This window comes from Echinococcus granulosus, assembly GCF_000524195.1.
Source record: "Echinococcus granulosus chromosome Unknown EG_S00098, whole genome shotgun sequence".
NCBI lineage: Eukaryota > Metazoa > Platyhelminthes > Cestoda > Cyclophyllidea > Taeniidae > Echinococcus > Echinococcus granulosus.
The window spans coordinates 248973-274950 of NW_020170478.1; the positions used below are offsets into that span (position 1 = coordinate 248973).

General features: G+C 43.9%; 4 protein-coding genes across 4 annotated transcripts in view; 2 read left to right on the plus strand and 2 right to left on the minus strand. All coding sequences in view use genetic code 11, as the record gives it.

Moving 5' to 3' along the window:
- Positions 1–2984, minus strand: part of EGR_08203 (Actin-related protein 2/3 complex subunit 2) — a gene marked incomplete at both ends in the record, with an annotated part of 3666 nt that extends 682 nt beyond the window's left edge. The window contains 5 exons of the mRNA XM_024497452.1: positions 107–233; positions 2026–2119; positions 2361–2608; positions 2650–2797; positions 2893–2984. Coding sequence (XP_024348162.1) covers positions 107–233; positions 2026–2119; positions 2361–2608; positions 2650–2797; positions 2893–2984 — 709 coding nt within the window. The remainder of the gene's footprint in view (positions 1–106; positions 234–2025; positions 2120–2360; positions 2609–2649; positions 2798–2892) is intronic.
- A 901-nt stretch (positions 2985–3885) lies between these two features.
- EGR_08204 (Integral membrane protein GPR155) lies at positions 3886–20566 on the plus strand (the record flags this gene model as incomplete). Its single annotated transcript, XM_024497453.1, has 18 exons — positions 3886–3897; positions 4558–4833; positions 7795–7987; positions 10275–10468; positions 10991–11108; positions 11656–11770; positions 11987–12143; positions 13162–13272; positions 14454–14609; positions 15245–15383; positions 17010–17184; positions 17981–18074; positions 18728–18844; positions 19025–19143; positions 19225–19411; positions 19661–19812; positions 20068–20271; positions 20350–20566. 18 exons carry the CDS (start codon positions 3886–3888, stop codon positions 20564–20566), a joined length of 2736 nt encoding a protein of 911 aa, XP_024348163.1.
- A 1138-nt stretch (positions 20567–21704) lies between these two features.
- EGR_08205 (hypothetical protein) lies at positions 21705–22130 on the minus strand (the record flags this gene model as incomplete). The annotated part of the gene is made up of 1 exon (XM_024497454.1): positions 21705–22130. One exon carries the CDS (start codon positions 22128–22130, stop codon positions 21705–21707), a length of 426 nt encoding a protein of 141 aa, XP_024348164.1.
- Positions 22131–24845: 2715 nt separating this feature from the next.
- The window catches only part of EGR_08206 (hypothetical protein), a gene marked incomplete at both ends in the record, with an annotated part of 6528 nt that continues 5395 nt past the window's right edge, over positions 24846–25978 (plus strand). The window contains one exon of the mRNA XM_024497455.1: positions 24846–24922. Within this exon, the coding sequence (XP_024348165.1) occupies positions 24846–24922 (77 nt within the window). The remainder of the gene's footprint in view (positions 24923–25978) is intronic.

The following is a 25978-nucleotide window of genomic DNA, read 5'->3' on the forward strand; positions in this document are numbered from 1 at the left end:
GATGGATGGATAGATACAGGATGGATGGATGGATGGATGGATGGATGGATGGATGGATGTGTACGGGATGAATGAATTGAATTCATATTGAATGAATCTAACATACCGAAAGTGATGTAAAAGATATTTTCACCAGAAACTGCATCCGTGCCTCGAAGCTCTTTTGGTGGATCACGATGTTGATAAATGACTTGTGGAGCTCCGTCATAACGGCGCTTTGCCTCCGAGAACTCCTGAAATGCAAAAATTATCCTCATCACGTTTAATCTTTTGAAGTCATAAATTCGTTTCTTCTCAGGAAGTTACAAAAGAATCGCTTTTGGACAGAGTTGTATGGAACTCTTCTCGGCCCCGGTATCAAAGCCCTTCCCCACTCGTACGTCTTATAAAACCCTAATGGATAACTTGGCCGCTACATTGGTGGAGGAGCTGAGAAATGCGCAATAGGTTTTACTGTTTCTGTCAAATCATGTTAATGAAGGTTTTCATCTGAATGGACCGGCAAAAGACCCCAACCACAGAGTTGTATGGAAGAGGCTTGCATCTAATTCGCCTCATGGAGCAGAGGATTGTCACCTGTGTCGCAAGAGACTGAAAACAGTCCAAATAGATGAACAAAAATACCAAGGGAGGAGAGGAGAAGGAAATCAGTAGAACATTGAGTAGAGCAGAAGTTCCCGTCAAGGTATAAAATTCCTGGACCTTCCAGAACACGCAGATGCTACACACCGATGCTCATGGCAAGGTCAAGGTCATTTAAGCCAGTGATCATCCTGGTACTCCACCTGCTCACCGTAGCATGCGGACTTGTAGACGTCCATCCACTTGAAGACGTCGTTCTCCCTCTTGATTACTCTGGTTGGAGTCTCGATGGCGACTGAAAACCCGCACCACTGAGGACACCACCGAAAACAAGAAAACGCCAGTTTTTCTCAGCCTTGTTGGAAAACCAATCCTCAGGGTGATGACACGAAGCTGTGTTATTAGTCGTCCAGTCCTTCTTGAAAGTCCCTTCCACCCTCCCCATTCTTTACAGCATCACCAACACAACGCTGCGGTGTCGCTCATATCCACTTCAGTAGTATTCCTCAACCGACGACCGATTGGCGTCAGGTGGCATCAGTGCGATGAGACCAAAGTCGAGTAAACACTGACGACTGCTTGGTTGACAAGCTACGCGAGTTGACCAATTAAGGTGGGTGCGATTACAAGCCGGTAAGTCGCTGGTGGGCTCTATCGGAAACGCCGGTGACCACGAAATCGAAAGTGTCGCTTAGCACTGCAGTCTAATTTATTGTAACGGTGTTGCTCTCGTATCCCGTCTTGCCTTAGCACTAGGCAATTTGATGCCTACCAAAAGTCATCATTAAAACAGAATTGGGGGAGGCAAGAATGCCAACAGTTCAGAGGTCATTTTGGCACGCAATTTCAGTTCACTTGTTCCACGCCGATACCACTGAAAGTGCCTTGTAAGGAGAGACAAGTAGGACAAGGGAGAACACCGATTAGTCAGTTCTCTGGAAGAAATGCTAGAGGGGAAGGTTCAACCATTAACTTAAACAATTCTAGGCGTTAAAGTGTACGACAGTCTACAGTCGATCAACTTGTGGATGAATCAAAAATGAGGTCTAAGTGGACCTCTTTGTTGATTCGATTACTGTCAGTTGTTAAGGCGTCTTCTTTAGAAGGTCCCAGATCCCCTGTAGACATTAGTTGGCTTCAAATTTGGCAGTAGAATCACATGGAATGAGGTACCAACGCCCCCTGGTGACCACGTCCGAAAGATTACCTTCACTAACCCCATTTTCACACATTCATGAGCATCAGTAGCACGTCGTCAAGAAAATTTGCACCTCTCCAACATCAAAATTGCTGCCTCAAGGATGAGTACAACCAACTCTGTTTGCCGAGGCTCACATTCTTGTTATGCCTAAGACTCCAGTGGAAAAAGTTTGATTAAGCCTTTAGAGGTAGTTTAAAGGATTTCAGGTTATGCGTTTAAAACGATATCATCTGAAGCCGTACCTGAAGGAAGACCTTGCCCAGAACAATATCGTGTGGATCCTTAAATCGAGTGCTGAAGATGACAGTCACACGATCTGACATGGCTTGGACGAACCTAAAGGAGAAGGGATAAAGGATGAGGGTCAGAGGATTAGCGCATTTCTAACATAACACCAAGAATCACTTTTGAGCGGATTCAACGATCATAGAATGGAGAAAGTAGGGATTATATTTCTAGACACTTTTCCATTTCAAGCTTAGCAACCGATGCTTCACTGAGTAATTATCTGATCAAAAGCTACCCATTTATTAACGATTAACGTAACCGTTTAAGGTAACGGACTAGGGAAACTTACATTGTCTCATCAGAACGGAAGTGGATAGTTCCCTGGAGAATTTTAGCCGAGGGTGAAGAAGCATTAGCCACCTGATAGTCGAAGAAATGCTCAAACACGCTGGCAAAACAATTTCGACGAAGTAAGGCGGCTTTTGTGGCAAGAGCTTCCAAGTTATCTGGCAGATGGTTGCAGTCGAATTGCAGAGTGACCGAAGTACCCGATTCTGCTCCAGGCTTTAGGTAACTTCCATATTCCCTAACAAGAACCTTTCATACGAAAAATTGGACATTAGACAAAGGTAAAAAACCTTAGAGTCGCCAAATTTTTCAATTTCCTTGTAGAAGGAAAGTGAAATGCTGACGGTGAGGATATTACTATCGGGTTTTCGGACAATAGAGTAGAGTATGCCATCGAAATCCGCTACATTGTCATTAATGTCAGCAACTGTTTGGAATCTAAAAGAGTAAAATACGCAGTTAAAAAATCAACTAAACACGTTGAACTACATGATTTTTATAGATGACACTGATAAATTAGTCAAATATATTACTTATCAGGATATTGGAGGTGATTCTTGTAGGCTTGAAGCTGAGCAAGAACAACGTCTCTCACAGCCGAGTGAAAGGGTTCAATAAGGATCATTACGAATGTTAGAAAAAGAGTAAAAAACTTGACACAGGAACCCGCGGAAATGAGAAAACTCGAAAAGCTGCTTAATTACATTATAACTTAAAACAAACTCTTAAAAAATGATTAAAATTGATATAAGCATAGTAGCATAATGCAAGCATATCAGCTGAGGCGATTACGACACTTAAACTGCCATAGTAAAACCTTTTAGTCGGCGATTTTATGTACTGGAGATGTGCAATAAATTAATAGATTTTATGCGCAAAATTGAGGTAGAGAAAACGAGTACCTCAAAAAGTATGTAAAGCCAAATAAATAGCGAAAACAGCTCTATAGGGAATTGCGTGTAAGTAAAATGCAAAAATTTTTGTGTGAATAAAAGGAATGCGAAGGATGTTAGTTTACGTCTCGGGTCTAGTAAAGGGGCCACTATAGCGCTGCTTTCAATGCCTTATACCTCAAAAGTTAATACTGCGGCACATCAAATATGCATACTTTGCCCAAATACTATGTTTTCAGCCGTGGGCAGGGAGGCCACGGGACGGTGCGTGCAAATTGCCACCTCAAGTAAACGGTTTATGCAAAATACCCGGAAGGACATAGTGCAATTTGTAATAAATTAAATGTTTAAATGTTGCTATTTGCGTAGGATCACTTTGTTCCGCAGCAGCAGTGTCTTCACTTTGTAGACTGTGCCTTGGTTCATGCCCGTAGCCCAGTCCTTTCCGTAGATCAAACGCATGCATTTTATTTAAGCTTGACTGCCTTTAAAATACAGTATCTAAAAGTTTAACAGCATTTTATAGCGTTTCCATTAATGGGTACTTAAATATCAGAATACCTAATACTCTCTAGTACAACGTTCACTTCTTACCAACAAATGGATTCTTGAGTAAAATGCTATAATATAAAAATGAAAAAATTGGTAGGTGTCTATTTAATGCAGTACTTCGGGGTTCATTTAAATAAAACTATTTTCAAAATATCTGAGTGTAGCGTATAATATAATACTTTTCAGCCGAACAAAACAATACATTAAGTGCATTTAGTAATTTTATTGCAAAGCCAAAAGTAGCAAGTTCGAGATAGCGAAGTCGCTTTTCCTAGTTTTCCCACATTTATTGCAGGCCCTGCCGACCTTGCGGCATCTTTAAAGAGTAGTAAGGAGCTAATTTTGCGCGGTATTTTATTATTCTTTATCCGATAATGTCGTAAGGTGAGTCTATGGGAGGCTAAACCCTTTTAAAATTGTAATCTAAGAACATATCCCATGGACCGTTTATTGTTTTATTTTAATGTAACATCGTTTCGAGCTTTTATGCGAATTTTTTAATGATTTTTAGGCTGTTGGTTCTGGTTGAAGCTTTTTAGTTTTTTACCATGCCTACCTTTAAATAAAATGCTTTCATGCTCTTTTTTATAATTGCCTTTATTTTCGAAGGTTTACCTTTTTTCATCTAATAATTTGTGCAGTTGTGCACGTTTTACAAATTTCGTTCTATTTTTGAAGTGAATATCAATCACATATTATTATTAAAGCGAAAAATTTTGCACTGCGATATTTTTATTTTTAGGTGGCTTTTAGATCCAAATGAACTCCACACTATTCGTTACCAGCGAAAGCACTAAAGATTTGGGTACTTTTGCAACCACTGACATTGCTGATGGCCTGGGAAATATAACTACTTATTCCGCCTCATACAACCATGTTTTTGCCGGACTAACCTCCGTCTTTCTCACCATCTATATTCTGATTATTTTGGGCTTCCTTGTCGGGCATTTTCGACTCCTTTCCAAGGCCCAGGCACGTGGATTTGGTCGCTTCGTTTATCGATATGCCATTTCGGCCATTCTCTTTACAGTAAGCACTTGCTCTCTTTTTAAGAAGACTTGGAATTTTAAGAGTACCTTGCATCGCCATTGACTTTTATACTTAGATTCGATGTACAACTATTTTTAAAACGACACCTTGGTAACCAATACTCCTGCAGCACCTTCTTGTTATTGATAAAAGCAAATGCGAAAGGAAATATGAAATCGACACTTTATACTGCTAAGGGTGCCTAATATAAATGGCCAAAATTTAAAAGGACTAAATTTATTATTCGAGTGGAATTTGTTGCTATAAATCAATGCACTAATGTAATCTAAGGTCTAAAAAATGCAAATTATGATTGAAAACAGGGAGAATTGACCAAAGTATATGAATGAATGGATGAAGGGATGGATCCAGGATGGATGGATTAGGGATCCATCCAAGTCCACCCAACTCGTCTATCAACTTTAATCCTCAATTTCATCTCTTGGACCTGCATACCCCCATCTTTCTTAAGTCCTTCCACCGTGGATCCATTCTTTCCTTACAGATTCATTCATTTTGCGGTCATGTAAGCGCCCCTTCATCCTTTCATTCCATCCATTTACTCCATCTCTTTGCTTTTGAATCATTGTCTTTTATTTAACTGTTTCTGCAAGCCTATTGTCGGAGGATCCTTAAACCTCCCCCGCCCCCAATACGTCATCGTAAACCATTCCACGTAAATACAGGTCGTTTAATTCACGTGTTGACCAAAGTAAAATCTACTTTGGAATCACTAAAAATACAAACATTAAAAAGGCGTGGCCGCCTAAGATGTCAAAATTTCACTATCTCACGGTGTGCGGACCCATTGAGGCCTTGGAAATGCCCGTTGGATGCAATGATGAATTTACCTCAACAATTTACCTGATTTTGACCGCTAGTCCGTGGTATCCACATCCACTGGCCCATTCGTCCAGTCCATGCACGTCTGTGGGTAAAAGCTTCAGTAGTGCATTCAGGACCTGCTAATTTAAACGTCATTCCTTCCATCCCGTACCCATCCACTCCATATTTGTCCATCCCGTATCCATCCATCTGTTTTTTGCGGCCAATACTTCATTAGTGTAATAAAATGCAAAACCTTGTCCTCTCATTTCCTTCTCTTATTCGCTTAGAAATCATTTCTTCAAGGACGTCTGGATCACTAGACACTACAAATGCGTTCAGGAAAGACGTCACCGAGTACACACACATAGAAGGATAAGGTAGGCTTCCACTACGGTCCGCTGGCACACAAAACGTCCAGCAATGACAAGGGCGACATTAGATTCACTGTAACATTCCTCCACTCCCGCCAGTGATTTTCTTCATTTAGGCACTCAAGTTTCACCAACTACTCCCATTCACAGCTCGTAAAATCATCTCCTCCTACCTGAATTTTGTATTTATGGGTTTCTTGAAGACCAGTACTCCCCACGTACAGTTGAATGGTGGAGAAATTTCCCCTACCACCACCCAAAATGTACTTGTTTACGTCTCTTTAGCGGACTTTAGGCACAAATCTAATTTGCGTTAGTCGTTGTCACTTTCATGACGCCCACCTGGTACTACTCGAAGTGGTGTAAAAGGCGTCTTGGCTTGTGTCAGCCTATGACAGGTGAAAAAGGATGTCTGTGCTCCTCATCACAACGTCACGATCTACATGTGCACGGCAACATGACACCGCAATTGCTTATGCCCCCTATCTGTGTGCTCTTAAGGATGCCATGTCAGTTCTGGTCATGTTTGAAGGCCTTTGCTACGCCTGGACGGTTGATTTGTCAGGTCTGCTCCACTTTCTAAGCAAGCAATGGGAGGATTGTGTTTACCGCCTCCTTCCAAGTCAAGTGACAACCCTTTCACCTGTTGTGATAGTTCTTTTGTTGCATCACCAAACTATTTTCCGCTTTGATCTATTCCTCGACAAACATCATCTGTGAGGCTGATCTGAGCTTTGATGTTGACAACCCCTCGATCACCAAATCGGCGTCATGAAACGAGCAATGCCATAGAAACGGAGCATTTTTTTTTTCAAGAAATAAAACCTACGTATTGCGACAACTTAAGGCTGTTGGAATTAATTTAAGTCAGCCTAAATAATAAAATTCTCTTCTAACTTTTTAGTCATAAATTGCTAACCACACAGGGTCACAAATCCTCCCCCCCCCCCCCCTAATAACCCTCGAGGCGCCATGTGGGTAATTACCTCCCATTATATGGCTTTAAAACCCTCCTTCCAGTTTACTTTACAAATTGCCTATTAACCCTTACCTAAGTGAACTCATTTCTGTCATAAATTTTCTTTTCATTGGTCTCCCCAAATTTTACCACACCCTCTTGTTGTGTGTGTGTTGGTGTGAATGGAGCTGGATTGAGTGAGTCACACCGGTGGAGGCGATACACACATTGGTGTTGATGTAACTCTTCACTTTTTTGTTATTGAGAGTCCAGGCTACCTAATATTGTATGCTAAAACAGTTCTTCTGTCTACGCCTCTTTCTACTCCTTGCATGCCACAGCCCTTAAACCAGTTCTCGGTTTGTAGCACTCAAATAGCTTAACGGGAAGCAATTCCGTCGTACCAATGCAACTTAAGTAATAAAAATCCTTTTTTCGTTTCTTTTGTGGAAAAATTCTGACTAGAAATTGTTAAGGAATTATTATAACTAGAGATATTCTACTGCGACTATGTGGCCGCTGAAATTGTAATAAGTAGCAGCATCCACCAAAACGGGTACATGCTTCACAGGAGAGAGGAGGAAAGAGAGAAATATGCCACGCTTATACTACCATGCTGTGGTTCAGGCGGTGCTCGAAACGTCGCTGAAAACGTACCAAGTCATGCGAATCAGGAAGTACCGAGAAGCGGGGGTAATCCACGCCATCGTGGGTGCTGTATCGCGCGGACGTAAAACCTTGAAGCAGTTAAACAAACAAACAAATTTTTCTTCTGGTTGACTGATTGGCTCTTTACTTGCATAGACGACAATGACAATTCGTCTGGAAGCGATTCAATGGCAAGCCATCTGGTCGATATTCATCGCCCGACTACTGATGTTCTTCGTCTCGACGATTGCCTGCTTAGTGATTTCGCGAGGTCAATTGTTAGGTCTCTCTGCCATCGTCAGTCTTCTGCTGACCGATTCCAACGATATCGCTGTGATGTATCCTACCTGTGAGTTCACAGTTGCTTGTTTACTTTATTAGCTCTTGCCATCTTGGGAAAGGGCTGGAAAACCCATTTCCGGTCCCCATAAGCCTAGCCTGAAGGCTGATTAATGGGAAATTAGGAAATTAAGTGTGTGTGGTAACCTCTACGATTCCCCTTCTGCTTCGGCGGTCACAGAATTGAAACATTAATCGCGGGATCACAAGCAAAGTTCATGCCATGGAACCATCGACTGCAGCTAGAATGCATTGCGATTCAACGCCTGGATTTCAGCTGGATTCGTTCATTCGTCTACTTGAAGAATGTTGATTGACACCCAACAATGTGTCAGACGCTTTTTCTGCGTGAATATGTCTACCTAGTGCCTTGAAGTCGTTTTTCGACTTCGTTCCTTTGTTGGATCCCGTCGTCAGTTCTCCTCTATTCGACCGCGCCTCTAGGGCTGCGGAATCCAATAAATTCTAAAACTTTATCTAAAAATCATTGGTCAGTGACCCTTACATTACTCTTGGTTGGAATGGAATTGGGTAGGTGACAGGAGTCGACGCGGCTTTGACAACCCTCTTCCTCCCAAGTCTCCACACAATCATCCACTCTCAATGGACGTAAGGCTCTACAGCGGTTCGGTGTGATATTCGTCTGTCAGAGATACTCCCGCAGAGGCAACAATGCATACAACTCTAGGAAAAATTTCTTTTCTAGGGTTAAAATGCTATTTCCAGGGGTGAAATGGGCTGAAAAGCCCCGCAGATTTGATGTCAAATTCTAAATTTTCCCCAAGTCAGTCATTCCCACTCCTGACTCTTAGCTTCAGAAAACACCCACATATGGTGGCACCCTTCACGCCATTCAAAACAGTCCTTCGGCTTTAAGACCTGTTTTAATTTGTTTTCACAAAGGTGTGTTTATTTTAAAAGACAGACCACTTGAAGATGCTAATGGGGGTAAAATTCGGTCAAGGCCCGGCGGCACTTATGCGGGTCAGTTTTTAGCCTCAACTGAACTGAGGGTCAGTTTTAGCAAGAAAACTAACCTTGATTTACAAAAACAAGGGCAAGTTTTGGCAAATGCTGTTGAACTAATCACATTAATCGCCTGGGTAGCGCGCAAAGTAAAACACGAATCATGGCCAAAAGTGCACTTGAATTGCATACATCTTGCCGTGTCGACCAATCAGAAGGCTGGACGGCCAAAGGGTCGCTGCGCGTTTGTCTGTTGTAATTTCAAAACGCATTTGACGAAGTGGAAAATAAATGAGCAGGAGTAACTTATTTTTTGTGGTAAAAAAGTGAATTCGAATCCTATTTTTTAACCCGTATTCAGTAAAATGTAGGTAAACGGGTAGCTAGCTGTTGTGTTTGGCTGATGGCTTTCTGCACTTTTCAGAGAATGCTTTCTTTGAAAGTTTTGTAATTACGCATGAAAATGTGGGTAAAAGTGATTTAAAGATGTGCAATTTAATCGGCCTACCTTCAGGGGGGGGGCAGTTTATCAGATGACTAGGTAAAGGCGCCAAAAAACTGTTTTGTAGCGATGGATGGTTCGAGTGGGCTTTCGGGTTCTCGAGTTTATCGCCTCAAAGTGCACTCGCAGTGTACTTGGCAGGCGTAATGTCATGCACCGCAATGAGAAGTTCATAAGAAGTACAATCATTTACATCCACCTCATCCGGTTCCTAATCGAACGATTCTGATGTTGGCAAAAGTGACAAGTTCCACCAAGCTGATGTGATTTCACCCTGTCCGCTTTTTGCGCCAATTCAAACTCGGTCGCAGGGATGTTCAGGAAGGTTCTCGTACAATATTTTGTAGCTTTTTCAAGGATGAAGATGAAGGTAGAGTAAAGTGGAGCGGCATGGAAGCGTACGGTTTAGGATCAAGTAGCACTGGAAATAATCTAATTCTAGTGATCATTCACCCGCTCACTCCACTTGAAGCCAAGTGCATCCCACACCGCATGCCATCCTAGTGTTCAATGCTGACACAAGTAGTTTGCCCTCACATCAATTGGGAAGCGAAAGTGGTGTTGAAGACTAAGTCAGGCTGTGAATCCACAATTGCCTGCATGCCACTTCTGTGGAAGATGGACAGGGAGAACTTCTCATGGAGGCTGACCGAGATTAGCCAATCTGTGGGAGGATCTCATGAGATGGCTTTGGAGGGAGATGCTGCCTTCCGCAGCCCCCAACTGATTCGCCTTCTACTTTTGATGAACAGTTTTTCTTGACACTAGTCAATTGCAGAAGCATTAGGTCACGAGACCACCTCGTAATGGCAACTTTCCCAATCTACAGTTCAAATCCTTCATCCAAGCATGGCCAAACACTGTTGCATTGTTGTTGCCCTCCAAATCCTCCTCCTTAAACCAATCGCATTTCTCCTCCTTGAAATGAACGTCTTCCGTGAACGGCGGATGATTCAGAGGCATGCTACTCTTACCTCCGCCTCCTCCTCATCGCCTCGCATGACCTTGAGGACTCTGTTTAAGGTCAGCACTGTTTGTTTTTATGCGTGATTGCGTCACGTGTGTTCTTTGTGCCCCTGAAGTTCGAATACAAAAGAAAATTAAACCGATTACTCCATTTGGATCCACCCTAGAGGGGTCTTGACATGTCATTCGATTGCGCCAATTCTAAAGGGAAATAGGTAAACTTTGTCAAGACTCTTTATGGGGTAAACGCTCTGTGAATCGCTTATTTCTTTGTGTGGGAGGTTCGCATAACTTTTTGTTCCCTTCCGATGACGCTTTGCGTCAAACTGACATTTTTGGCTGCCCCCTCAATCAGCCCACTATGGGAGAAGACTACCTAGGTGAGGTGTTGTTAATTCTCAATCAAATTATTGACAGCTGAGTAAAAATCGGAAGTTTTTCTTGAAATAATGAGTAAATAATCTAAATATGTCCTTTTAATTCTCAGACAATCGGATATGTTGACAACTAACCCGCTCCGTACAAATGATGCGCCCCTCGCGGCGATGCACTTAAACAACCAATTGTCCTTTATTTTAGATATTGTGCCAAATACTGTTGGATCCACAGCTCATCGCCTTCTGTCTCGGCTTGATCTGCAATGTGGCGTTTCGAAACCGTCCGCCCATCTCCCTCACCCACTTTGGGAATACCTTTGGTAGGTTCCCCCGCCGCCAGCTCGGAGGACGTAGCGATTAAGCCCCAACAGTGGCCCCATGAGCTACACGAAACTAGACTCCTAATTGCTGTGTGAATTTTCTCGGTGCAGGTACACCCGAGATCACTCGATTTGGTGTCCTTGAGATGAAAATAAATGTGAAGGCAGTAATTTCCTCCGATTTGCCAGCATAAAACATCAAATACGACCCATTTTATATAATCACCTCAATTAAAAAAGGAGGTTCAGAAAAGGCAAGCTGTAAAAGTTGCATTTTCGACGATTTTTGCCTAGTTTATGCACGCACTAATTAATCGCCTATCCCTTGGAGGTTGAAGTTGGTTCCATTGGTTAGCTTTGAGACGCGCAATGAATAAAAGCATCACCACGATGCCGTCAAAATAGTGCCTAGGGTGTTTCCAGCACCCTCATAGGCTCCATGTACGTAAAAATAGCGTCATAATTAACGAACTAATCCGTGGGATTATTAGTAGCTGCGCCTGAAAAAAGCCGCTCCAAAGTCTTACGGGTTGACTTTCCATTTCAGATGTGGCTTTCACCTCCTGCGCACTATTCTACCTCGGCTTGGTCTGCGTAAATGCTGGCACCAACATTTCAGCCATGGAAAAACCCCTGCTAACCATCGTTCTTTCACTCAAAGTGTTAGTTTCTACTGAAATAGCATTTAAGTAGACTATCACAGTAACTGATCGAACGGGACTACTGCTAGAAATTTGCAATTAATCTGAGCTTGTCTTGGGAAAAGGAATAATTAATTCGACAGAAATAAAAAGAATTATGATTAGCTGGGACATTCTCGTTACACATTGATCGAACATGCCCATCCCCTCATTGCCCCCTCTTCTCCCTACTTTTAGGCTAGTTATGCCAATTCTCGCAATAAAGCTCTACAACCTCTTTCCGACCCATGTTCAAGGGGATGCCACGGGAACATTTGTCCTCCTCTACTCTCTAGCTCCGACTAGAGCTACCCTCCTGTCACTTGCATCAAGGTACGCCGTCGCTCCCAATCTTGTAAGTAATCTGTCAGTATTTTCACCGGTCAGTGCGAGAGCAAAGGAGATGGGTGTCGCGATAAAGCCCTTTAATTATGGTCTCCTGTTTCACGTACACTTCCGAGGTGTCTATCACCAACATAAAGGCATATCACATCGTGAAGATGCAACAGAGATGAGCCGTTTTACGGCAGTCCTCTTCTTCATCTTCGTCACCCATCCATCCACACACTTCCACCGACTCACCCACCCAATGCTCTTGCATGCTCCCTTGTCAAGGTGACTGAGGTGGTGTGCTTCAAGCGGTGTAACGGTGACCGAAGACGCCAACTACAAATGTGCCTGCACAACAGGTTGGAGCAGGTTTTCAACTAGGTGAATGTATCTGTCACTTCCATGGTAACGTTGCTGCAGGCAACAGTTACCTCATCACTTAAACCAGAGACACAGCATCAGTGACATTTTGGATGATTAGAGTGCGCTAATATGGACATGTCCTCTTGTCCCATGCCCACTTCCAGCGCATGACACGCTTCGCGTGACCTTGATAACGAACCAACCAGCCTTCTACTTTCTCCAGATTAACAAGAGGCCGCCAAGGCTGCATACTTTTGTCTATTCTTAGACAGCTCCGTCATAATTCACCTTGGAGACTATTTTAGGAGGAAAGATGAGAGACAAGCCAAATCCATGTAATTGCAAGCCAGCACCGTCCTTAGCTCTATTCGCCACTGCAACTAGTTGACTCCATTATATGTATTAACTCGGTAGTGAGGTCCTCCTCACCGATGTTTGGGTTACTTCTAAAGAGTTACATAATTACCGACTGTCAAATTCGTACTCAACTAAGTATTGACAAGCACCGCCGTGAGCTTTGTTGTTACCCTTGTCTCATGCATTACCTTTCACCCTGCAATCGGCCTCTGAGATTACAGGCAGGACGGTGCTGCAAGCTTTCACTAATCGGGTTCACGTGACTGTGATACTAATCCAATTTTATGATATTGAGGATGAAATAATCTTATGCATCACCCTAGAATGAAGTGTTCACGATGACCTTGGTGTGTGATCGTGATATTAGAGAGGTGGAGGAGCATGAATACCAGTTCAGGCTAAAATTTGACCTGGCTAAGATTTGTGGCAACAAAGTGAGTAGACTTTGGGAAAAAATTAGCCCATGCGATCAATGGTAGCGAACTAGCAGGGACTATTTACTTTGAGGAAGGAAAATCCTGACTACTTTTGTGCCTGTAAAATAAAATAAAGCCAAGTTTGGTATTACCCAACAGTGTCTAACATATGTGCGATTTGCACTTTGCATTAAAAAAACCCATTTTAGTATCCTCCCTTGGAGCTTGAGAAGATAGACCCTATAAGATAGTGCCAAGTGATAATCAGGTGTGGGCGTTATCGATACCCAAATAAAATCAGGTGCTTTACATGAGCCACTTAACCAAAATACACGTCTCAATAGGCAGCAAAAAAATCTTTCATGTGTCTCCTCTCTAATACTTACCCCTAAAGAAGTGGGGAAATTTTCTCCCATATACAGTGAAATTAACTGTATTTCACACTGTCAGTAGTGTTTAAAATGCTATTAACTCTCTACATATGACCAGCTAGAATTATCAGTCAACTCAGTGTATCAGCCAAAATGAAAGAAGATGTCTTAAACTTAATGACCCGATATGATATAGGAATAAAACTAGTAAAAAACTATTTGTTTAATATTTTCCTTCTCTGAATATGACCTTGAAGACAAACGATATCCTTTTCCAATCAAAGGCACCGTAAATTGTTAATGAGAAATCGCGTCTCCAGGGTAATCGGCCACCTAATACTTAACGGCCTGATTTATATAAAGCGAAACAAATTTGCCCACTTTACAATTAATAAACTTGGGAAAGTCACCGGTTCTTCATTTTCAATGTGACTAATGTGTCAAAACCTTTATCGAATCAGATCGAACATTTCACTATCACTTGTCTAGGAGGTATGAAACGTAGCCAATGAAGTAGTCATATAGCTTTCCTTTCAGAATATTTTCTTAAGAGATTATCGATCACTACCCTGGGGCATTACCGCAATTATACAATTCCAATTTTGATTTCGGGTTTTTGAGTGGAATCAAACGTTCCATTTTGAATTAATTACCCGATTTTGAATGACACTTAACAAGACGCTCAGATCTTGCGGAAGCGTACAATTCGTGTTTAATGACGTCAATGTCATTTGTAAGCGCTAAGGTAGCAGTTATTCACTATTCACCCTTTCGATATGTATACATTTATATGAGCTCAAAAACCTTAAAGTTTCATTGTATTTCCAGGTGGGAAATAGCATCAGAATTGGGACCATCCTCTTCTTTCCTTGCCTTTTCGCCTATGAATGCATCCTTTACTTGCTCTCAGCAGATCCCTCCATCTATGCGCACTTTCTTGAAAAAACGGCCGTTTTTGTCTCCTGGGTTAGTCTTATTACTGGGGTAAGTGCCTCACCGATTATTTTATTTGGTTGATTTATTCCTGTCACAACAAATATCCCCGAATTATTGGCCTGTTATTATAAGAAATGGATCCTGATTCTATTTTGGCAAGTACTTCAGCCAACAAATTAGCATTCATCTGGTGGTTATTAGGCGAAGTTTGATAAAGTCTAGGGCTATTGTTGTTCATGCCAGGTCGGTATTTTTAGTTATCTTGAAGACAGAACAAAAGTGATTGTAGGAGCTGCAGTAATTCCGCATTTTTCGGCACTATCGCCACCCATATTTGTACATCTGCTTCAGTAGAGCTTAATTAATGTCTTTAGAGCGGCTTTGCTACAGAACCACTCGTCAGTACCACCGAAATACCGTAAGACGTTTTGGTGCTTCAGTTTTGGTACAGTACTGTTTAAGATTTGTTTATTTAGCTAAAATTGGGTGTTCCACACGCTGGGCTTTCTCTATCGTGGTCGAGATCATCATTACCGTTTAGATGGCAAATTGTCTTTAAAACATTTTTGAGTAGGCATCTGTCAGACTTTGCAACTTCCTTATCTAAAAAAGTTCACCTTCATCACCTTGCTCCATTTCTCTCTTATTTGAGGGAGATTTTCTTATTTTTTTATCTCTTGCAGCTATGGACGAGGGTGGTGTTTCTAGCTGGTCGTAAAATGGCTCTAATGCCGCACAGATTCGTGATCTGCTATCTGGATTGCACCTTATTTACCACCAACATTGTCGTTTTGAGCGCACTCTTCAAGTCTTGGATATATGGTAAGAGATTCGTATAATATTTTACATTGCAAAACAATCACTGCTAAGTTGAAAATTAAGCTTTTTTAGTATTCACCAAAAAAGGGGAGGTTCCCACCGAATGATGGTAGCATCGTCCGGTTGACGTGGTTAAAAGTCCTGTTGAACACACGGATTACAAGGCAGAGGATATGTAGCTGATATCCACCTTCATTCGTCAAAAAGCTCTTCAGTACGGTAAAACGGATCCAGCCCTTGAGTCAATAGATTTCCTAGCTAGTGATCCACTACGGTGAACAGAAAAGTCAAAATCTCTCACACGAATTATTTATCAAGTTTTCTACGATATTATACCCGAATTCAAACCTACCAATTGCTCCGAAAACAAGACCACTTGAAGCCTCTTACTTGGAGACATTCTAAGGGGAACTTCTCCATCCTATGTCTCGAATTGTTGACCTTTCAGCCCAAACATCGAGTCCACTGGACATATGTTGGGCATGACCACCTAGTCTTGGAAGAATCTTGACCAAATGAAGAAAACGAATGCACTGATTGCAAAAGAACTGAAGTTACAAGCTCAATTTACTTGTCATCCCTTCTCCCAAAATTGTCCTCAATTTGAGTAGTATATTTATCTTTTAACTCATGAACTTGTCTAAGAATAGGCGAAAGTACATTGCCATATCATCATTTTGTTAACTTAGGGGCGACTAAGAGCCATTTTGCTTGTGCCCCACCTTCCTTCTCGCGATGGCAGACAGGCGAAATAGTGGCTACTGTTGTTTACTCAAAAGCGTTTGTTTGAACAGTAACAGTTAATTTTCCGACCGAACTGACTTTGCCAAGAAGAAAGAAACCGTGAGATGTCATGACTTAGAAATGGGTCTTTGTGGCCTCAACGAGGGCTGGTTAGTACATTGTCAAGGTCACTCAAAGTGAATTATTCCCAGGGATTTGGCATGAGACTAAGGCATGGGACAATATCAGTGACCTCTGGTGACACAAAATGTCATGGACGAGATGGAATCATCCACCTACAAAAAATATGCTCAAACATGCTGCGCAGGGGGATTTGTCACTGTCGTTGTCACCGTTGTGCTACCTGGACTTGTCAAGGAGGCTTGCAATGTCATTTTTTGGTGGATGGGTGGGTGGATGTGTAGAGGGCTAAATGTAATTTCCTCGGTACCGATCTTCTACCTCCTTTACAAGGTTGGGATACAGCTGTCTTTAAATTTTAATACTTGATGGCATCCCTAGCAGTACCTCAGATGCCACAGTGGTGGCAGCGCGGTCGAATAGGTCTGACAGCTTTTACTGATTGTCAAGATTGTGGTGTCTTCAGCCGGCAGTTAGCAGTAGACTCGCATCTTGGTACGTCAGAGAGTTCCTCTAGAAGAGAGGCATCAGCTCTGAAGGAACTGGGTTTTTTGACACGCACTACTAAAGATGCATCCTAGTTTTAATCTTCCATCACAATCAGGAACGATACAAGGTCTGAATTGGGCGAATCGTCCATAATGAAGTGGAGCAGTGGACTGTGTATGAAGGCTGGGGATAGCTCAATCAGGCGTCTAGACAGTTCCAAAATGGTGCTGAAACCTAAGTCCCCTGATAGAGAAAACTTGATATCTTCTGTTTTAGATCCAACAGCACGCATCACATTGACCGACTACATCAAATTCTCCTTCTACCTCTCCGCCTATTACTGTACTCGCATGTGGACGGCCTTCATCTGCATTGGAATGCTGATTCAACAACGTGAGGCTAGACTGATGCCACGACGAAATCGCACCGTCTTCTACATCTTCGGCCTGTTGTAAGTCACTCAGTCAAAGTGCGTAACCTCAGGGGTAGTGTCTGGAGCGCCTCTCCAAAATCCATGGTTTTCGGTCTTGATCTGAGCATTATCGTAATCACCCTTCCATGTCGTCCATTCCAACAGTCGCCAAGGTGACAAGACTCAGGCATGAGATAGAATGGGGATCATGTGCTAGGCTGTGCTGAGAGTTAAGCAATTTTTGACTACGAGTACATTCCATATGCCGGAAATTTCTCACGGAATTGCTTACCGAAGGACATCACACCTCCGTACCCGTTTTTCTCGGATTTCGCCTCACTTTCCTTCCCACTTCACACTACTTAGACACCCACAGCAACACGCTTGCAAGCAGTTCTTCACCACCGAGGACTGTGGATCCACAACACCTAGCTTGCAACTTCTATGAATGTTGTGTACAAGGAGACTTCCTCCTATTGGATGATCTTGATTATTCAGTCAGTGGAAGGAAAGTGACGTGAGGAGGTGTTTACCAAAAAGGTGGTATGGGGTGGCTTGAAAGGGTACGTGATTGAATCGGAGGGTGCTGCTGCCTCACTCTTGGTCTAACCTTCCATAGTTGCCTTAAACTTCTCTTAGTACTGATGGGCGTCTAGTCTTGATTTGTGGTTCTATTGGCGAAGCAATTGAAATCACAACTGAGGTTATTTCAATGGAGGGGTCACTGAAGAAGCTACTGATTGTCACTTATGAAAACTACATCTACTTGAAGAAAACAAAGATTCGACCTTGTTTTTGATTTGCTAGAAAATAATTGTTGCCACTTCTATTTTAGGGCACCAATCCTCCTCACTGTTTCCATGAAAATCATTTCCCATGATGTTCGGCACCAAGACGTCAACCCATTCTATCGATATGGAACGGTGCAGGTAAGTAGAAACATACTGTGTTGGTAGTCAAGCTGGATAAGTTGATGAACCCAGGATGCGTGGATTGATGGATGGACGGATGGATAGGTAGATAGAACCGCTCCATTTCGTTACCGTATCAATGCCATCTAGCCACCTTTTGAAGTTATTCTTTGTTCCTCCTAAACCATGCAAGCCGTGATTCTGCGGGTGCCTCCAAAGCACTGAACTCCTGTCCCCACCTCCATAATTAGCCTTTAATGCCAACCTCGACACCGTGGTAGGTAGCAAATGTCGTCGGTCTTTCCATGGCCTTCATATCCTTAGCCTGTCAAAGTGGATGCCTTCCACGTACGACACAGGCATAAATCCATTCCAGATGTACATCATCAACCTCCCCGAAAGGGTCTTCTGAAGGAGACCGCAAGTCGAAATGCGAATATCCCATCGTGAAAACAGCTTGATTTTATTTTTGAAAACTCACTTTTTTAACTGCAAAATCCGCAAATCGGTTAGCAAAATGCGAGTAAAATACGCCTCGTGGCTTATTTAAAAATATTTTGAGGTTCAATTTAATTAAAAATTACAGCCAGTACTAATTGAGTTTTCAGTAATTTTTACATTGTAGTCATAAGGAAATTCCAAAAATCATTAATCCTTTTTTATGATTTTAGCAAAAATTTACACTGGCAGTACTTATAATCTGCTTTCTTGGATCGGTTGTTCCCCTAATCCTGCAGTTCTGCCTGAGTTCTCGGGGTAGCAAATTTCCCTGTTCTTCCAACTCCCTCGTAAGCAAGTTATTTCACTTTTTACCCTTCTCAAAAAAGGGAAAATTTGTCTTTTTTTTTAAACATGTAAACACGTTGTAACTACAGTTGTCAATTCGCCAATTTACAATTTGTGGCAGCATATCTTTAACTTGGTGGCCATTTTTGCAACAATAAATTTATTTGTTTTTTCTTTAAAAGCGTTTAACATTTTCACGCCGCAATTTCTCCAGGAGCGCTAAGAATGGCTACGCTCCCTTAGCCAATGGCAGCGCGGTCCACGAGGGTGCCGCTAAGTCGGGGACCGAGCGCCTCCTCCCGTAAGTTTGTGTCCAATTCCCTTTCTTAAATAGCGGATATCTTTAATGAAGTTTGTTCAACTTTGGTCCACTTTTGTACAGCGAAGCCATTCCACTAACAAACGATGTCGAGGGAATTGAGAAGGAGGAAGTAAATGCGGGGGTGATAGTTGACCAATCACCGACTCAGGGGGAGGACTCCGAGTCCACGGCAGATCCTAACAACAAAGATGGACAAATTCATCGACACTTTGCTGTAGTTGGTCTTAATCTTGTGGGCATGGTATTTGTGAGTCCACTTTCGTTATCTGTAGAATGATTAAAAACTATCGGGAGTGTCGAAGTGCAGGGGTTTTAATTAAGCAAATGAATTTGTAATCGTAGAGGTGCTGAAATTGAATGGGGAGCATTTACTTCGGGTTAAGCAGCCCTGTCTTTCTTTAAAAAAATGATGCCTTCGACCGTTTTAGCTCGTGTAGATCAATTGTGGACGGGGCAGTGGCATTCATTCGTAGTTTCCTTCTTTTTCACTTCTTAGGGAATGTGTGGCTGCCTTTGGAGGCTACTGGACCTGCGAATATCGACGACGGTTATTGTGTTGGAGTTTATAGATCAGGTTTTCAATTTCGGTCAGGGCTTCCTCGTCTTTTCGCTCTACGGATTGGATGTGGAATGCATCTCCAAACCACTGTTGCTGATGCAAGTCTCCTTGTTTTTTTTTTATAAAACTGACCATCCAATGTTGATTGTGTCATCTCGAGTGTGGTGAATTGTTAGGTGTGAAATGGTTACATGAGCGCAGCGGAAATCCTTGGACAGCGAAGAGTTTGTGCAGATAAGCACTTAGTTTATACACAGCCTATTTCTTTAAGGGATAAGTGGAAGAATTCTGCATGTTGTCCCTTCTGCATTCTTTCAACCATCCAATTTTTCTGTCACATTTAGCTGTTCCAAGTTTCGAGAGCGCATAACCATTTGGTTCCTGGCCCTTAAACGGCCGAGAAGACACAGAACAGAGGCTGAGTCAGGAGGGGATGAGGGCTTGCGGGTGAGAATTCCCACAAGACAGACTTCCAGTTGGAGAATTGCGGAGAGTTTTGCTCTCCTTCATCTAGACGCTTGTGTCGTCGAAATCTGCAAGCCCGTTCTGTAAGTCGCCTACCTTACCCATTATCTATCTTTCTACTGGCAGTGTATAAGTACCTCCACTTTTTTCCATCCTAACAGATTGCCAACACGGGAGGTGAAACGTGCTTTTGTGCTCGCCGATTTCCACGAGTGGCTATTAAAACGCAATATTTGCAGCAATCTGAACGAGGTGCTATCACTCCTCCTCTCCTTGGAGCTCAACGACTACGCTCGCGGCCTCAGTGTCACCTCGGTCTACGCACTCGACCCGGAGTCCTGTGAAAAGAGCGTCTTTGAATTCACCCTCCTCAACTAAGGCTCGTGTATTGTATTTTTGTGTGAGCTGCCTTTCCTTTTTTTTCTTTTTTCACTCGACACACCTTTAAAGAAGCAATTGAACAGTTGAAGTACATTTGAATTCTTCTTTTTTTTCCGTCCTTCTCGAGGTTTAAAAGTTGCACTGTTAATTATCACCAAAATTGAATTATTCGCGAGATGGCAATCATGTATTATTAAATTATTTACAAAGTGACTGTTAAATGGCATTTTGTGTGAATTTTAAGTGGCAGCGAAATTGATTTCATGGAAAAGTTGTGCACCCCGCAAATTGGGAGGGGGCGAAGTGGAGGGGACTTCTTTCAGTCTCTCACAAATAGGTGGTGTGGAGCCCCGCCCTGGTGGTCCCTCTACCCTCCTGGGAGGTGGATGTGATGCTACTGGTATTCTAAGCGGACCACCAGCAGGTGGGGGCGTGGGGGAGAGGAGGTATCTAAAATCTTGAGAAAATCACGGCAGGAGGTCCGCCGGGGCCATTTAGGGGATCACGACCAGCGCGTTCCAGCTTCTGCAGGTCTAAAAATCCGGTACCTCAGGTTCCGAGAAGGAAAGAATGACATAGTTGAAGGAGCATGGAGGTAATGTAGCCTCCTCAGGCATTTCCGAGGTGTGGAAGAATGGTTTTGCCTTTGTCTGGAGAAGAAATGACGCAAGGCATGGTGGGGAGTTCACATCGCCCACTACTAGCAGGACCTGACATTTGACCCTTGAACGTGCCAAACCTGGCACCTTTGACACTCTTCCTGTGGTGGTGTAATTAAGTGATGGAATTCCTCCAACAGTAAATTTATTACTCTGTTGTTATGACCCGCTTCGGTTTCTGGACAGTCGTCATGATTGATGATCGCCATTACGCCCTAATGATGGTTTTAGTGGAGTAGGCCAGACAGAAAATTCTTTTTTTCTCCTCTCTTGGGGAAAAAAAGAAACGCGTCATGAAGTAGGAAAGTAATTCCCAGCTGTTGGAATCTAACTGGAGGCACATCGATAGGCCAGGTGACCGCAAACTTTAAAGGGCATCCGTTGCAGTCATCGAACCGGTTTTAACCAATCGCCATCTCTCGGTGTCATGATTTAATCGTCATCCACGGCGCCTTCAACTGTTGCCGGGGCCTTCTTCACAGGTGATCACGGCGTCGACGATGGAATTGTGCTGCAGTGAGAAGACTTCGCATTGCTGTAGTGCCTCGAGTTGTTCCACGTGTGTTGGAGGCGAGGCCTGAGGGCTGATCTACAACGGCATTGCAAGTTACCACTGCCTTCCAAAGAAGGTACAAGTCAATCGCAATCTCCACAAATGCCTTCTTTTCGCCATTCCTACCTGCGTTTAATTTCCTGCCTCCCGGGTGAGGAACTTCAGTATCCTCCTTCCACTCCCACAGGTAGGATTTCCAGTAAGAGGGATGAGATGGCGGTGCGCTGACTGGTCTTGAAGAAGACCCTTCACCATCCGCTCGCGTTGTACTGGGAAGACGGGTCTTCACCGTAGTTGTTGACCCCTCGGGAAAAACAAAAGTTCGCATAGTGACGGCTAGTATCCGCATTCCGTCACCCAGGCACGGTTCCTCCTGTAGGATGAAGTGCTGCCTGCCCTGGAAGTGTCAGGTGGGGTGGTGGATCGTTGGGGCGGGGGGAAGGGGGACTTGCCAATGATTTGTTCGTTCTCCAAATGCCATTTGTCATCACAAGTCAGGGCAGGAAACAATCCACGCTTCCCTGTGCGTTTTTTGAAGGTGGAGGAATAGGTTAGTGGTCCTCGCCGTTGAATGCCACGGTAATTTAAGTTCACTAGGGGGAGAAGAGTAGCCTCTTCAAGGAGCGTGATGGGTCTTGGCGGTACCTCCCATTCCCCCGGGCGTCATCAACTCTGTGCCACAAGCCACTGGAAGAGCATCCATGGAGCCGAGGTGGATTCGCCTAGCGGAGTAGACCATCTCTTTCGAATCACCTCGGACGATAGGCCAGTTGAAAATAGACGGTTTCGACCCTAACCCTGCTAAGTTACTTGGGGCTGGGATGTTTACCTTACTCAAGACTTATTCTGCCGCTCCCCGCCTTTCCCGCCCAAGAGTGGATGCTTTCCCCCTATGGTCACCGAATGCGGTCCCGATCTGCATCACAGAATGAGAAGTATCAAAATGATCCTTTGAAGAGGTTACTAAGGCGCTTAGTTGGAAAATCTAGCGCTGGAGATCCATCCAACTACCCCGGAGATCGAAGCGTCGGAATGAGTGCTAGTGGATTTACTCCCCCCTCCCCGTCCCTTCCGACAAATCAGTTTGTTACCGGCGTTGAGTTCCAAAACCACATGGCACCACATGAATCGGTTCGAGCATCAAGGTCACGCATATCCACGCGCACACGCAATGGAGGTTAGACAAAACCACCGTCGCCACCGCCCGTCTTTTGTTTATGTGGCGGTTGTTGCTGTGGCGCGTGCACGTCCACGCACGCACGCATGCAAAAAAGCCCCGCAATGCACCAACATCAACGTCAACATCACACCACTGAACGGAAGTCAGCCCAGCCCGCTGTACACGCAATACCCAATGCTAGCTATTGCCATCTCCTCCGGCAGCCAATGAACTACTGGTTTCAAGGTCACACACACGTACACATACAGCTACACACATACACAAGCTAGAGGCGAAGATGGAGCTAACGTGTGAGAGAGAATGCTAGTGAGGGAGACGTGAATGCGTCATCTCACACACACATACACACACACACGCAGGCGGGTTGTTGTAGCAGCTACAGCGGCTTGCCTACTGTTTGTGTGCGTGTGTGTATGCGTGTACGCGCTTCTTTGTGTGTGTGTGTGTGTATGTGTGCGCATGGCCTGCCTGCCTGTTGATGTGACAAATTATCGCTTGTGTTAAATCCTGCCTGACTGTCTAAACAGGGAGTACCGACGAGAATGCATCCGCACCATTCGCCTCTGCAACAATGCCTCTTCTCCCACCCCACCCCCACCGTCACACCAACTGTTTTAGATTCTGTCCTCTCCCTATTTTATCGATTTTTGCCTTGGCGCGCACGCGCGAGAGGCGATTGAGTGCTAATTACCGCCAAGCGGATCGATAAGCGGAGTTGAGTCCACGCAGGACGCCGTGTTGCTAAAATCGATTTTTCGCGTGAACCAATCGATTACGCGGTGGTGGCGGCGATGCGATTTTTAAGCCGCTTTTGACGCTGTATGGGAGATGTGTGTAGCCCTGGGAAAGTGAAGTGGTAAATCTCGGCAATAATTTATTTTTTTGGTTTCAATTCCATTGCTCTTATGCGAATTGGAACTGCATAACTGTAAGCTTTTTTAGTCGGTCCCCCCCACCGCCGCCGTGGTTTAAGTACTTAAGTAGAATCGAATTAACTTGATAAATGACCAGTGCTCAGTGAAATTTAATTTAAAGCACCTCACATATACAGCATTGACAGTCGGTGGAATAGTAAAAATTCCTGGGGTCTGGATTAATATTTACTAGGCCCCTGCCCGTCAAGATAACTCCTCTGCGCTCCCATTTCCGGTAACGCCCCAAATTGAGGGGGAAACTGTTCAGCTTCATGTCGCGATTGGTCGTTATTCCATCCAACGTTTTCCTCAAAGATAGGATTTATAACCCGTGAAAGAAAAAAACTCTTGGTGAACAACCTAAATAAGCGCTCCACCCCATCGGGGCAGGTGGGTTACGGCTGGGGATTCGCTGAACCCTGACTATAACCACCGCAGATTTATGAAGGGGACAGCAGCCTTTACTCACCGTCTTGACTGTGACAGAGTACACGGATTGCCCCCAAAAATAGCCACCCGGAGTACTTAAGCCACAGCTGAAATTCAACCCCCGATTTGTTTACTGTTACACAGATAACTTTTAACTGCCTCTTCGCTCTCCCCCTCCCCTTTACGCACAGTCGTGATAAACACACGCACACACAGTCCGCGTTAGCCTCGGTCTCGGGGTTAAACAAGATTGCCAAGGTTTTACTTACCTGTCTCGCGCACCACCAAGTCTGACCTACAATATGGATACTGTGCTGCTGTCATAACAACGGCATGAAAAATGCACGCCACCAGTAGTACACACAATGCAACACGCGAACCCCACTCCTCCTCCTCCTTCTCCGCCACTTTTGCCTTCAACACAACAACATCATAACTCCCTCAAACCTTATCACCTCATCTTGTCAATTATCGATTTTTCCCTTGACAGGAGCAGTCATCTGTGCGAAAATCCATTGGCCAGGGCGTGTGCTTTTTCAAAATGTCCTCCACGCACACCATTGGTGGGTGTGCCGCGTTTTCGCATCATCACGCACCAATCACCACCCTGCCGCCAAGGTCGAAGCGTCGCCTATTGGCTGACTACTGCAGTTGGCGTGCATAGCCCCCACACCTAAGGCAGTTCTGCATTTGACGCGTTTCCTTCATTTCGCTCCTGCTCTGGTGAGGTTTTTTGTTTTTCTTTTTTATTTGCGGGGAGGTAGAAGGTTTGTCAAAGGAGGTTGTAGTTTCGGTTTGTGTAGGTCACTTTTCCGCTAGGTTTTAGACCAACACCAGATAACCTTATTAACCACTGGGTGAATATATCGATTTTTTTTCCTGCTTTTCTCATCTAATTTACACACGATAGGTGGAATATCGATCGGGTCCATGTGTAGTTAATTTATCGATTTTCTCCCCCAGAAGATTTGTTGTTGATGCTTCCACGAGCAATTTGGAGGCCCACCAAATCGCCAAAAATGCCAATTTCAATTTATATTTGCTTTACTGTGCATTTGGGTCTTTTGTGTCTGGGCTTGACAGTTGGCCTCATAGTTAAATTAAAATGTCGTTTTGCCTTGCCCTGACTTTCAGCAGCCTCTCGTCGAGGTACTCTGCCCGCGTCCGCAACAATTGATACAGGAAGGGCTACTTTTTCCACGGCGATGAGACCAGTGGGAGCTGTGCATTACTAATACGGAAGACGGATGATGGGTGTTGTCCAGGGTAAGCCTCGTACCCTACCCCACCCCTCCCCCTCTTCTCTCTCGTCTAACCGATGGTGACGTGGCCTCTACTCCTCCTCCTTGCAATTAGTCACTATTTGCGTCTTTGTTCGTACGCGCATTTGCAGTGTTATGGCTTATCACGTGGTGAATTCCAATTGGTCGGGGGTGGGAACCACCGCCTCCACCTTCTAACATCGACCGACGTCAGTCCAGTAGCACCTGCCGCAGGATTCTCTCTCTAGTAGAAATTGTAAACTCTCTTAACAATTGCCTACACAAATTTGTGGACTAAGGTGGTCTCGGAGCCAAAAAGTGGCGTGGCAATACTTCCTTTTTTGGTGGAGGTCGTGGCGACGATTTAAGTACGCATTTAAGTACGCCACTTCACCTGAAGCCTGTAAGATTG